The sequence below is a fragment of the Channa argus genome, chromosome 11 (assembly GCF_033026475.1).
Source record: "Channa argus isolate prfri chromosome 11, Channa argus male v1.0, whole genome shotgun sequence".
Classification (NCBI taxonomy): Eukaryota; Metazoa; Chordata; class Actinopteri; order Anabantiformes; family Channidae; genus Channa; species Channa argus.
This window is the reverse complement of record NC_090207.1, coordinates 14,722,608-14,734,969: the sequence shown is the minus strand read 5'-3', so window position 1 is coordinate 14,734,969 and position 12,362 is coordinate 14,722,608. Positions and strand designations below refer to the sequence as shown.

Below are 12,362 nucleotides of genomic sequence, written 5' to 3'. Positions count from 1 at the left end.
AATTCGATGTAATGATGCCTCACTTTTTACAGTATATGTGAGCTCCCTATGCATACTGTGGCTCCGATTCACAGAGGGCACAGTGCATTCATGCTGGTCATCCCACATTCATCATGTCCAGATCTGACACTGCTGCTTTTGTTGAACACAGCGTGCCTTTGCCTAAAGGCCTGAAGGCACGAAGGCACCCAAAGTGACAGACCGATTGCTGGTCTGAGTGGGCATGTGTGGAATGTAGATGAGGGTAGAGGTCAGAGCAGGCAGGCAGTGTCACAAACTGAAAGGAGAGATTGACTAGTGCAAGGCATGACTGGCCTGGCCTTCAGCCCACCAAGATCACAGCAGCAACTTACTGGGCAGGGGGGCTTATCAACACCCACCATTGAAGACAACCCACAATTAGATGACAGATGTCAAATCTTGGGACATGCAAAACATATTGTATTTCCACCCTACAGTTATGTCTCCCGATCCATATCCAGCGTTGGCAAGGTTATCAAAAGCACCTCCTTTAAGCAGATTTCTTTTTGTACAACTAATCAGTAGAAGTTGGCACACAGAGATGCAGTATTAAAAAAAAAAAAAAAAAACATTAACTGCTAAAAACAGAAAACTCAACTGATTTTTGGGGAGGTCACAAGACTTCAATATTTTGTATTTGTACTTTAAAACACAGATGGTGCAGATTTTAAAATGAAGTGGAATAAGTGTTTAATAGGGTTCAATCAAATGCAATGCACAGTCACTTTTACATTAATTACACAATTAGCATGTATGAAAATTATACAGAGGTCAATGGCACCACATCACGATTTTTTAAATGTCAACCAATACTGCACTTTGAGATCAATACATAATGTGTAAAAGGTCAAGATTTTATTTTCTAGGCTTTTTCTTTGATTTTTCAGCATCATCATGTGCCTTCCTCTTGGCAGCAAGCTTGTTAGCCTGTAAGAAGAAAATAAATGGAATTAATGATCAACACCAGCTGAACACATTTTAGAGGTCAGTCTATGTGTTTCCATGTTCCCTGCACAACTATTACACAATGCTTTTAAACATTCTTAGCCAAAGATAAGATGCTAGATACTGAAAATAAAGAATGCATTATTTAAAAAAGGTAACACTATCTTTTCACAGAGTTGGGCAAACAATATTATCTTCACACGAATCAACAAAGTCGAACAAACCTCTCGGATTTTTCTCTTCTTTCCAAACATTATTTTGTCGTACAGGTATTTCTCTTTTTTCTTCATCATCATGATGGCAAGACGTTTCTCCTCTGCTTTCTCCTCCTGCTCCAAGCGTGCTGGGTTTTCTACTTTCATTTTTCCAGGTGTCACTTTAACTTGCAGAGACTGAGAAGAAGAGATACATATCTGTAAAGGTTCCCCATTTATGTTGCAAAGTCACAAAGAAAAGCAATGAGACATATTTTACCTTCCCCTGGGATCTTTGTTCTTCCATCTTCTTAAGATTTTTCTCTTCTGCCTCCTCCTCCTCCTCCTCTTCATCATCCTCCTCCTCCTCTTCCTCCTCATTATCTTCATCTTCCTCTTCCTCGTGTTCATGGCCTATGAGTGATTTTTTTTTTTTATAAATTTTGTTCATTTTCCTTGACCCTACCATGCCAATAAACAACTCTAATCCCATATCAGCTTGGACATGGACTCGACAATAAATGCAAAAAATGTTTTTACTGTATGGCAGTCACCCGAATATAATCAAGGAGTGACAAGGTGTCATCCCTAAAACCCTATATTTGTTCAACTTTGGCTGTGAAATGTAAAGTATGAAAATAGCTGTAAAGGATTTGGGAAGGGGGAGACAAACAAAACCCACAAATGTTAGTACCAGTTTTTTCTCCACGTTGCAAGGCCACGATCTTCAGTTTTTCAGGTGGCACATAGTCGCCCTCCTTCTCCTCAACGAATGGAGAGAGATGAGGTGGTAGAGAGACTCCGATGAAGTAGTCCTCCACAGGAAGGAGGATTTTGGAATTGACACAATCATATATCCACTGAGGCTGGATGTAGTACCTGAAACATTAAGCATAAATAACCTCTTGTGTTGCATATACAGAATATGTTGCATATGTATAATAAAACGAGCACCTCACTCATATTTTATAAATAAGAAAGAAAGAAAAGAAAGAACTATGCCAAAACAACATGCGGACAAAAAGATGCACTGTGGCAACCCTGAACAGATGGGATAAGCCGAAGCGACAATAAATAAAAAAAAATTAACTTGCCCTAGGCAATCATTCATGTTGAGCCCTGTTCTACAAAGCCTCTGTCCCATATGAGCTCTGTATGTGTTATTAGTGAGTTGGTCTAATCTGTAATTGCTAGGAATATGCTAAAACAACAGCTCTTGGTATATAGACTAAGTGTTAAGCCTGGTTTGCAACATTACTTAATAACTAAGCAAGTGCTGAAGAGGAGTCCATTTACAGCCTCCAAACTAAACCTACAGAGAGAAAAGTTAGTAACTGATTTTTATATTAATTTCCTAACATCTGTAAACAACCCATTGACTAATAACAGATTTTTTTATGCAGGTAAAATACATAATAATGGACATTATTATATAGGATTAATGAGGACAGTCATGTGAATAATCAAAAAAAACGAAACAATTTTTTGACATGAAAAAACAAACAAACCACTTAATTACCTGTTAATGTACTGCTTGTCTACGTTAGGTCTGTCAACAATTTGATGTGATATGGTCTCGTCCGTCACCTCATATGTACCACCAATGCAAACAGACTTGTCCCACGACACCTCACCACCAAAACACCTGGAAGGCAGTAGCAATAAAGAAAAGAAAGCATGGTGGCTTTGCATTAAGGTTGATATGGTTGGTTTGGTTTATGCTTGTAAAATGTGTTTGACTTTCCTGCAACATTCACTTCAAGCTCTCACATACCTGATGACAAAAGCCAGTGACTCTCTGGGCACTTCTCTGTTAAGGAAGAACTTGAGCCCTTCAAAAAGCTTTTTCTGGGCTTCCAGCTCTTTCTGTTCCTTTTCTCTTGCTTCCATCTTTTCCATGTCCTCCTTAACAAAAGCATTGATGAAAACAATTAGTTTTGAAACAGTGACTGACACGAGTTCTGGGTCACAAGAGGGCTCACCATTTAAATTTAACATTCATTATTAAGCATTACTTTCAACAATTTCTGTTTGGGGAGTTTTGTGAATGATTTTCCTCTTGTTGATGGATAGGGGCACTAGGCTGGGATTGTTGTGATAATAATGAACAGTGAAACAGAGCTTGATCCAAGAGTGCAAAAATCTCATAGTTTCCAGCAGGGTCTTAAAAAAAGCCAGTTAAACAACTTTGTGTGTGTGTGTGTTTGTGGGAGGGGGGTGTATCGTGTATATGTGAACAATGTCAAATCCGAAATACATACATTTACTTGTATGGCTCAAAAAAAAATCACAATTGTCTCAATGGGCTTTTCAGGCTCACAGCTGTATCAGTTTGCAACCCAGAATCTAAATACAACTAACTGTAAAAAAAGGAAATTTTTTGCTCATGTGTTCAGGTGGTTTCCTATATTGGAGTAACCAAATAATAATACATGGAGGCTTGAAAATAATTATACAATAAAAATACAAAGTTATATCAATTTCTATTAAAAGTATCCTGAGAACAAAACAATCCAATGAGCTAAATAAAGTAAAAAAACAAAACAAAACATTAAATTAAGAGAGATCATACCACTAAGCATAACAAACCACTGTTCTGTTAGGGTAATTGAGTTGTTCTTGAATTCACTATTGCACCATGTCAGAATATGATTTGTCCATGTTTTAGCTGTCCTAATGCTCCTCATCAGAGAAGAACAGTCCTCCAAACCACCCATAACCCATCAAGTGGGATGCTGGGAAGTGGAGTAGGGACTTATTGTTGTCAACCAGAAATCTCCACCCTAATATAGATATATCAGAAAGTGGAGCAGGGGATAATTGTTGCTAACCTAAAAACAAAAATTGGAACCAGGCTCATATTGCCGGGTGATGTTTCTAAGCTCATAAAAAGACACTGAATTCCTGGAAAGTCCCAAAGGTAAACAGATCCAATAGTTGAGAACCTCTTCAAAACAAGCTTCCCAAGGTGGTAAACACCTATTCCTTAGCGACTAACTGTAAAAAAACTGTGAAACTGTAATCCCTCATCCTCTGCCTGTCTGTGTGTTCTGATCACACATTTTATTACCGTGACAATACCATCAGTGTTTTATTCTAATATCTAAAACAGGTAAGACACTGAATCCTATTTTTGTGACCTGGTTTCTTACCCCTTCAACAGGAAACTGGTCAAGTTGAGCCTCCTCCTCTTCTGCAGAAGAAACCACCCTCGCCAGACTGGCACTCAGAGCTGAAAGTTTCTGCAAAGCCAACCGGATTAAGAAACATGAGTATTTAATTTTATTTTTTTATATGAACACTTACAAATCACTACTGTGGACAACTACAAGATAAAGCTGCCAGAAAGATGTGTGGTGAAGTATATACTGAAGTGTAAACTGAAGTGTACATACACAGTTCACTCACTTCAGATTAAAGTATTTAGACCTCTTCCTTTTACATTTTAGAAATGCCTTTAATAAATTGCAGAAGGATCAGAGAGCATTTTAAATTGTTCAAGGCCATTGATTCAAGAACTTCACCTCCAAGTAGCTTTCTGAATTCATGGCATAGTCTTCCTCATTCACTTCTTTCTTCTCTGGTTCTGCTTTACTGTCCAGCTGTAAAAGAAGAAAACAATATTAACAGGTGTGCCAACGTGACCAAATAGATGAACACTGACAGAAATCCCTATTGTTATGATGCAGTATCATTGTTCCTGTCTTCATATCATGAATGACACACATAAGAAACTCTTGATATTATCACTGATAAAATGTAAAGATGAATGCAATATACATTTTATTTAAACTACCTCCCACAATTCATTTTGAAACAATACACATTGATAAATTCACAGAGTGTAATATGTATGTAATATGTTTAGAGTTCAGGATACCTTAGGTGGGTAGACCAGGTTAAGGGAATGGTAGATTCTGAAGTTGACAAACCCGAGGAGCGTTGTGTACAATTCTGTGAAGGTTGCCATTACTCTGTAGTCCACATCTGTGGGATGCTGAAAGAGCAGGAAGTTTAATTAAGCCTCAGCAGCAACATAAAAAACATGAGTGCAAATATTTATAGTAGCATATAATCCCTAAAGCACCCAAACACCTCAGGGAAGTCAGTGAACCAATTTTAAACCAAAGTGTAGCACTGTTCCATCAGCCAACAGTGCCTTGATTTTTTGCATATGAGGTGTGTAATGTGTTTAAGTGCTAACAGAGCAGTGTCACCCTCAGTGTAATACAATAATGATAAGGTGACTACCTGTTTATTAGTCACTGTGGATTTAATTTCATCATTCTACACTTACATCATGGGAGAACTGATATGGTACCAGCCATGTAATGAGCTGTCCCATCACCTCCGCCTGGTAATATATCCCCTTGATGGAGAGGAAAACCTGTCAGGAAGAGACACGGCAACAAAACAGAGGTCAATGAACTGTAGGCATAACAATATTCTTCCTGTTTAGTTGTATTTCAAAGCAATAGGGTACTTAGATAAAGTGTAAACTGGCACCTTTCTGAGAGCACGGCATGTAATCACATAGTTCATCCACTCCACAGTGAGTCGCCTGCACAGCTGGATTGTCTGCACATGGCATTTTCCTGTTCGGGCAAAGGTAGAAAAGAGGAAGCACATGCAGAGGGCATCGTCGATATCCCGGAGAGCATCAATGAAGGTTGGGTACCTGCCAAAAAAAACAACAAAACAAACAAACAAACAAAAAACACATCAAAACTACTGACATGCTATTTTTTCCTACAAAAATACACTGTTATCTGTACCAATACCTACAACTCTGACTTGACACAGAGGAAAAACAAGTCAAACTCAACTTTGCCCTCCTATGTTTAGCATGAAGAATGTCTATGCCTCACCTTTCTTTGATGATATGGTCCAATTTATAGGCTGGCTTGTTCTCTCTCAGCCTCTCCACTGCTGACAATTCTGATTTTCCATATGCCTTCTTGAGTTTGCGTACAAATACCTGATAAGATACAGGTACTTAGAATATTTTTAACAATAAGACATTTCCTTCATCACTGCAGAAAATTGCAACACCTTTTTTCTTTATAAAAAGGAATATTTGTAAAAGACACATACAGAACAATTCTAACCTTAGGAAAATATTCAGACACAAACTAATTTCCCTTATTTTTGTTGGAAGAAACTGTTTATACATAAGAAATCACTTTTAACAATGTTAAATTAACATACATTTTTAAATTAACTGAATGAACTTGCACTTATAAGTAAAATAATGCAATAAAATAGGCAAAAAATTCCTGTAATACCTTGTAGTCTCTGAACTTGCGAACAATTGGCTCATGCAAGAGGAATCGGATGTCTTTCAGCAGGTAGAAGGTCCTTGGGGCTGTGGAGCCTTTGTTCACCTTCTTCTTGTGCTTGGGCTCATGAGGGTAGATGCCTTTGAGGATGCACAGTCGCCTGAAAATTGGACAGGGATTATGAATTATTTATCTATGACATACTGCTTTTTGTGTGAGTCTTGACAACTGGACTTCATAATATAGAACTAAGGTTGTCAAACCTGTATTTCGTTTGCTTTGATTTGAGTTAGTGGAGTTTGTTGACATGGTCATTTTCCCCTTGATTCAGTTTCCTCTTACACATCCCAAAAAATCTGAGCAAACCTAAAATGCGTCATGATGACTGAATAAAAGGATTCGAAGTAGATCCTGTTCTTTACTGGTGTAGGTACCAGATAGGCATGGTCTGCAAGATTGTTTAAGGTCCTGCGATTACAGATGCCATCAAACATTAAAACTAAATTTCAGGAATTGTGTGATGACTGCCATGTCTATGACTGACTGATTAATTGTATACAGAAAAATATCTGAAATAACTGTTTTCTTATGACCAAGGGATAAAGATCTGGTTTGAGATCACAAACAAACAGTTTCAGAGTTTGTTTGGGCCCAAATTGAGGCAGCATCAAGTAAAGGGTCTCGAAATAGTTTATTAGATGCACAAATAAACTGCACCGACACAGAAAACAGGCCATAGTTCAATCCAACAGAACTAAATTTGGTAAGTTTCAAAGGACAAGCTTAGCACATGTAATTACCATGTAGTGCTAAAAAGTAGAAAGTTAGTAGAAAAAGTTTTACTAGTCAGTTGGGCTGATTTTAATAAGAGTGAATTATAATTATCACCTTTCTGACAGTTTCAACTTAACTGAGAAATTATAACATTGTAAAAGTAAAATCTATACAGAGATGCTGTATTGATTGCATAATATTGTACCTAATAATGTGGCCAGTGAGTGTATATGGATACAAAGTTATTAACTAAGTTGTTATTTTATAACACATTACTGTAAATAGGCTAACTGACATGACACAAGACTGTATCCAGCCCTCTAAAAGTCAGTAATGTCACTGTAATGTTACCTGAAATCTGGTAGGCTCAGCTGTAACTTCTTACGAGCCTTGTTTCTGGTGATGTAGTTGGTGGCAGAGCCCCTTTCAAACTGCAAACCAAGGGGAGACAAACATCAAACTCTCAAAAACCACGTAACTTAGTTTTACGGTCCCATTAACAATACATTCTATTTTCAAATACTTATTCTCAGCCAACAGCAGCTACGGTTCTGGAAAAACAAACTTTACCTAGCAAAGCAAGCTAACTAGTTATTCGGGTTGTTATCGTGATTTAAGCCTGACATTTGTTTGATATCCACGCTTACCTTTTTCTTCTGAAGACCTCCCATTTATAAATGATATATAACCCCACACACACGTTTATCGAACTTAATAATCTACTAATTAGACTTTAACTGAAGGGCACAACACTAGCCAGGCACCATCACTCGCAGTCAATGCACGTGTCTCTTGACATGCGCAAAAGGGATGTGCAAACAATACCTAGGACCCAGAGGTGGTGACTTATTTCCGCCTGTATGAAAAATATAGCAATGCAAGCCAAAGCAAAAATAATGTAATAAAACACTCGCTGTTTTGGTGTAGCCCCCCATGAATGTACAAGGACATACATTTTTAGTCTATCTTATTTATTTTGATATGACATGTTTTAACATAATTCATAGTTTGATTTATTTTGTTCTCAACAATGCATATAGTAAGTTTTAAATTATGTTGCAATTTAGCAACGATTCAGACAAGAAAAAGAACAATAGGATTTTCAGCCTATTCCGAGGCAAAGATTCACGTACATAGCTGTTTATTCAGACTAAGTTTGATTAGCTAGAACATCAGGGTGTCTTACAATCTGAACAAACTGACATAAAAGAGAATGCATGATTCAACATCTGAACCCCACCTCCTTCCCTTCTCCCTCCCTCTCATTGGAGCTTGATGGAGATACAGACTGAAGGCTGAGCAGGGGCAAAGTATGAAGGAGAGAAATAGTGACAGAAATAGAAAGCTAGAGGCATAGGGAAGTAGAAAAATTTAGATTTTATTAGGACATCTCAGGATTTATGTGAAGCTGTTCATAAGTCATGGGACTACGTGAGTTTATAAAGGAATATTTTCTTAGTTTCTGGGATTATGAGACCCCAAAGGTGATGGTGGTTAAAAACAGAACTCTTGGATTCATTTACAGAAGTGTTCAGTTTCTTGTCATCACCTATTTTATCTGGTAAGAATTAGTATTTAGTACTGTCAATTTGTGGATAATATTTGATTTAGTTGTCTTTGAACGGTCAACTATGTAATCTCATTTTGTGTGTTAATAGAATTTATAATGATGATGAAATGCACAGTGACTTTACATTTATTGATTTAAATTGCATTTTTGAGGAAGAGGGAGTGCTTCCTATTTGCAATTGTTTTGCAGTTCTTATTATTAATGACTGATGGAGACATAACTGACAAAATGTAGCTGAATTTCCTTCTCCATTAACAGGATCATATTTGACTGGAATAGAGCAGTTTTAATAGAGAAATAATATTTGAGATATTAAAACTGATAATATACTTAGAATTATTAGATGTTATAGGCTTTATGATCAAAGTGTGTAGTCTTTTGTTATATCTCTTGGCTTCAGCTAAAAGGGCTGAACAGAGCAATGGTAACATGATACGTCAAATAAAAACTGACGTCATAACAAAAATGTGATATTGTTTTGACTGTTCCATCATCCCAAAGGTATGTCTTTATAAGTCAGAAAGCATACCAAGAGAGTGAAAACCGTCCAGAGAGCTCTGTTTATACTCTCATGAAAGGTACAGCAGTTCATGGAGATGACATCCTGGACACTGTGGAGTACGCTCAACCATCCGAGGTAAATGGAGACTCAAAGCTGTACCACAATAAAGAAACTTTCTCTTGCTTAGTTCTGTCAGCATCAATATCTCTACACGCTGTAGACCAAACACCTCTGATAATTATTTGGAATTTTCTCATAGGGTGGTGATGTAATCAGTACAATACTAAGAAGAGAAGTCACATACGATCAGAGGCATGGCACCTGTGCTGAGGTGAGAGGGCAACTAAAGTCCAGTATGCAAAAAAAACTACATTAAAAAAGCATATTAGTTCCACAGACATCTTTATTCTCCCATCACTGAGCCTCTGTTTCATTTCACTTCAGTATTTCAAAGTTGCCAATGCCAACTGTACGACAGACTCTGACTGTATCCAGGGGGAGGTTAACTTTGATGGGCATGGTACTGCTTTCCTTTGTCACTAAATCTTTCCTAATGCATGGTTGGTCTTTATTTGCCTAATTTTTAAAATCAGTTTGAAACAATCTCTCACAGGCAGAAGAACTGGTAAATGTATTCAATACTACAACCACACCTTCAAAACCTGTGAGATCCAAACCTGGTGTCCTATTGAGGAGTACGCTGTAGTACGGTAAGACAGATGATCTATAAACATAAAGGTTTCTGATACATTGCAGCAGACAACAAAGCAGGCATTACTCTGAGTACTTTCTGGTATCTTCAACAGAGAACCACCTTTGGTGGAGGCCATCAACTTCACGGTGTTTATCAGAAACTCTATTCACTTTCCCAGATTTAAAGTGCTGAGGTAGATTACCTGCACATACACACACACGTACACGTACACACACACACACATATTGGAGCCTAATCTATTTAACTGCAGAGATTCAGAACAATTGTTCTTTTTTTTGTAGGGGGAATATTAAAGATGCTTCAAATAAGCGTGACATGCATAGATACCTTACTAAGTGTCGTTATGATGAAGAAAAAGAGCCCTACTGTCCAAACTTCCGCTTGGGTTACATTGCAGATCAAGCGAGGGAGAATTTCAGTGAGCTCTGCAGGACTGTGAGTATGAGCAAAATGTACAATTGTATGGATAAAAAATTTTGATGAAAAGAAATGTGTTCATGGATTAAACATATCTTTTTAAGTAAATATAGTATTTTAATAACACATCTGTATGAAACTTAACGATGAAACTTAAATTGTGAGTGTAACCTTACTATCATTAATACTGACTTTGCGCAGGGAGGAGTCATAGGAGTTTTCATCAACTGGAACTGTAACCTGGACCTTGATCCTTCAAATTGCAAACCTACCTATTCCTTTCGTCGTCTTGATCTCCGAAAGGATCAGGCCAGCTCTGGGTACTATTACAGGTGAACTCCAAAACCAGACACCAATTTATTTGTTTTGTTGTCAACTGGGTCTGTGGTTTGTACAACATTTTCCTGACTTGCGATTTCTGTGCTATGGGTCAGGTTTGCAAAATACTACAGTAAGGATGGGGTAGAGTCTCGGACACTAATTAAGGCCTATGGCATCCGCCTTGATGTCATAGTTCATGGACATGTAAGTGTATACACCATCATTACTATAATTTGATATCTGTGTGGTTTGATTGTTATATGTATTTTTTTTCAGGCTGGTAAATTCAGTCCCATCCCAACCATCATCAGCACAGTAACTGCTATGACTTCAGTTGGAATTGTGAGTAATTACCATATTCTTGACATGTTAAAGTGATAGATAATGCTCTTTGCATCATAAACATTGTTTTTTCTTATTTGAATTTCACTCTTATAGTGTACCATTATCTGTGATTGGATCATGCTGACATTTATTGACAAGAATGAAGTCTACAGTGAAAGAAAATTTGATGAAGTGAGTGAACAGCATTATATATTTAACCTCAATACACTAGAAGGGTTCATCTGTGATTAGGGCAGTGTTTAGATAGTGATCATTCATAAATCATACATCTTAAAGAGAGATGTACAATTTCATAATTTTTATATATTTGTAGTAAGAAGTTATGAACCAGTTTAACCTCAAATCTAGGACTATATTGTTTATAATGATTTTGCCAGAACTAGTACTAATTTCAATATTGCTCTTACTGTTTTTGGCGCATCATAGGTAGTAGTTACTAGTAACTCTTTATTATTACATTATTGCAGTGTCACAATTTATTATATTTCTGAAAATGGTAAATAATATAATTTACCTAAAATGAAATAAATTTTAAAAATCATAGACAATATTTTGTATATTGTGTTGCAAAATTTCAAAATAGTCTTCACTATCACCTCACATTCTACTCGTTACATACCCATGTAAAGCTTAAGGAATTGCAAAGAGAACCATATCAGGGGTAACATAGCAAAAATAATTGTGATCTAAACCAGGTGGTTCCCAAACTTCTCCACGCCAAGGCCCCACAGAAAGCATTATATCTGCCCTCCTCCTCTTTTTTTGGAAGATGTTTTAAAAACTTCCACTCTATTCCCTGCTTCTGCAGATTGATATATTGACATGTATGTAAACACTCAGGCTAAAGATAATGAGAGATGCTTATTCTCTAGTGGCATCTGTACTACATTATTACCAATAGCTTCTCTAACTGCAGGATGTTTGTCCTCCACAGATTATTAAGGAGCCCACAGTCTCTATGCCCACAGAGCTCAGCTATATAAGCAGCTTCGGATCAAACCACTCAGACCTGTCCGACGGGGTTCCACTGTGATGCCATACCAGTTGCCTTAGTCCTCTCTGAGAAAATTAGGACCCTCGTCCACCAGCTGATGGTGGCAACAACTGCAGATGTTACTCAGGCATCTGCAACAGCTCAATAATGGACTATGATTAGCTGCTATTCTGTTGTTAGTGGGAATAAAGCAAACTACTATGATAGAGGGCGTCTTTCTGAAAGACAGATGACTCATTTTCTTTATTTCTATCCCAGTGCAGGTGATTCAGCTCATAGACAGTG

At 37.3% G+C, this 12,362-nt stretch overlaps 2 protein-coding genes across 2 annotated transcripts; one reads left to right on the top strand and one right to left on the bottom strand.

The window, feature by feature from the left end:
• Positions 1-694: 694 nt before the first annotated feature.
• Positions 695-8,015, bottom strand: pes (pescadillo). The gene is made up of 15 exons (XM_067519986.1): positions 7,861-8,015; positions 7,565-7,644; positions 6,446-6,599; positions 6,029-6,138; positions 5,667-5,838; positions 5,458-5,547; positions 5,041-5,157; positions 4,685-4,762; positions 4,313-4,402; positions 2,935-3,065; positions 2,680-2,805; positions 1,855-2,039; positions 1,441-1,574; positions 1,191-1,358; positions 695-948 (listed from the first exon to the last, which is right to left on the bottom strand). Exons 1-15 carry the CDS (start codon positions 7,882-7,884, stop codon positions 877-879), a joined length of 1,731 nt encoding a protein of 576 aa, XP_067376087.1. The 5' UTR covers positions 7,885-8,015; the 3' UTR covers positions 695-876.
• A 480-nt stretch (positions 8,016-8,495) lies between these two features.
• p2rx2 (purinergic receptor P2X, ligand-gated ion channel, 2) lies at positions 8,496-12,305 on the top strand. The gene is made up of 12 exons (XM_067519988.1): positions 8,496-8,774; positions 9,285-9,420; positions 9,545-9,616; positions 9,730-9,805; positions 9,899-9,995; positions 10,092-10,172; positions 10,282-10,435; positions 10,619-10,749; positions 10,852-10,942; positions 11,015-11,080; positions 11,177-11,254; positions 12,018-12,305. The coding sequence occupies exons 1-12, from the start codon at positions 8,635-8,637 to the stop codon at positions 12,114-12,116; spliced, it is 1,221 nt and encodes a 406-aa protein (XP_067376089.1). The 5' UTR covers positions 8,496-8,634; the 3' UTR covers positions 12,117-12,305.
• Positions 12,306-12,362: the final 57 nt, after the last annotated feature.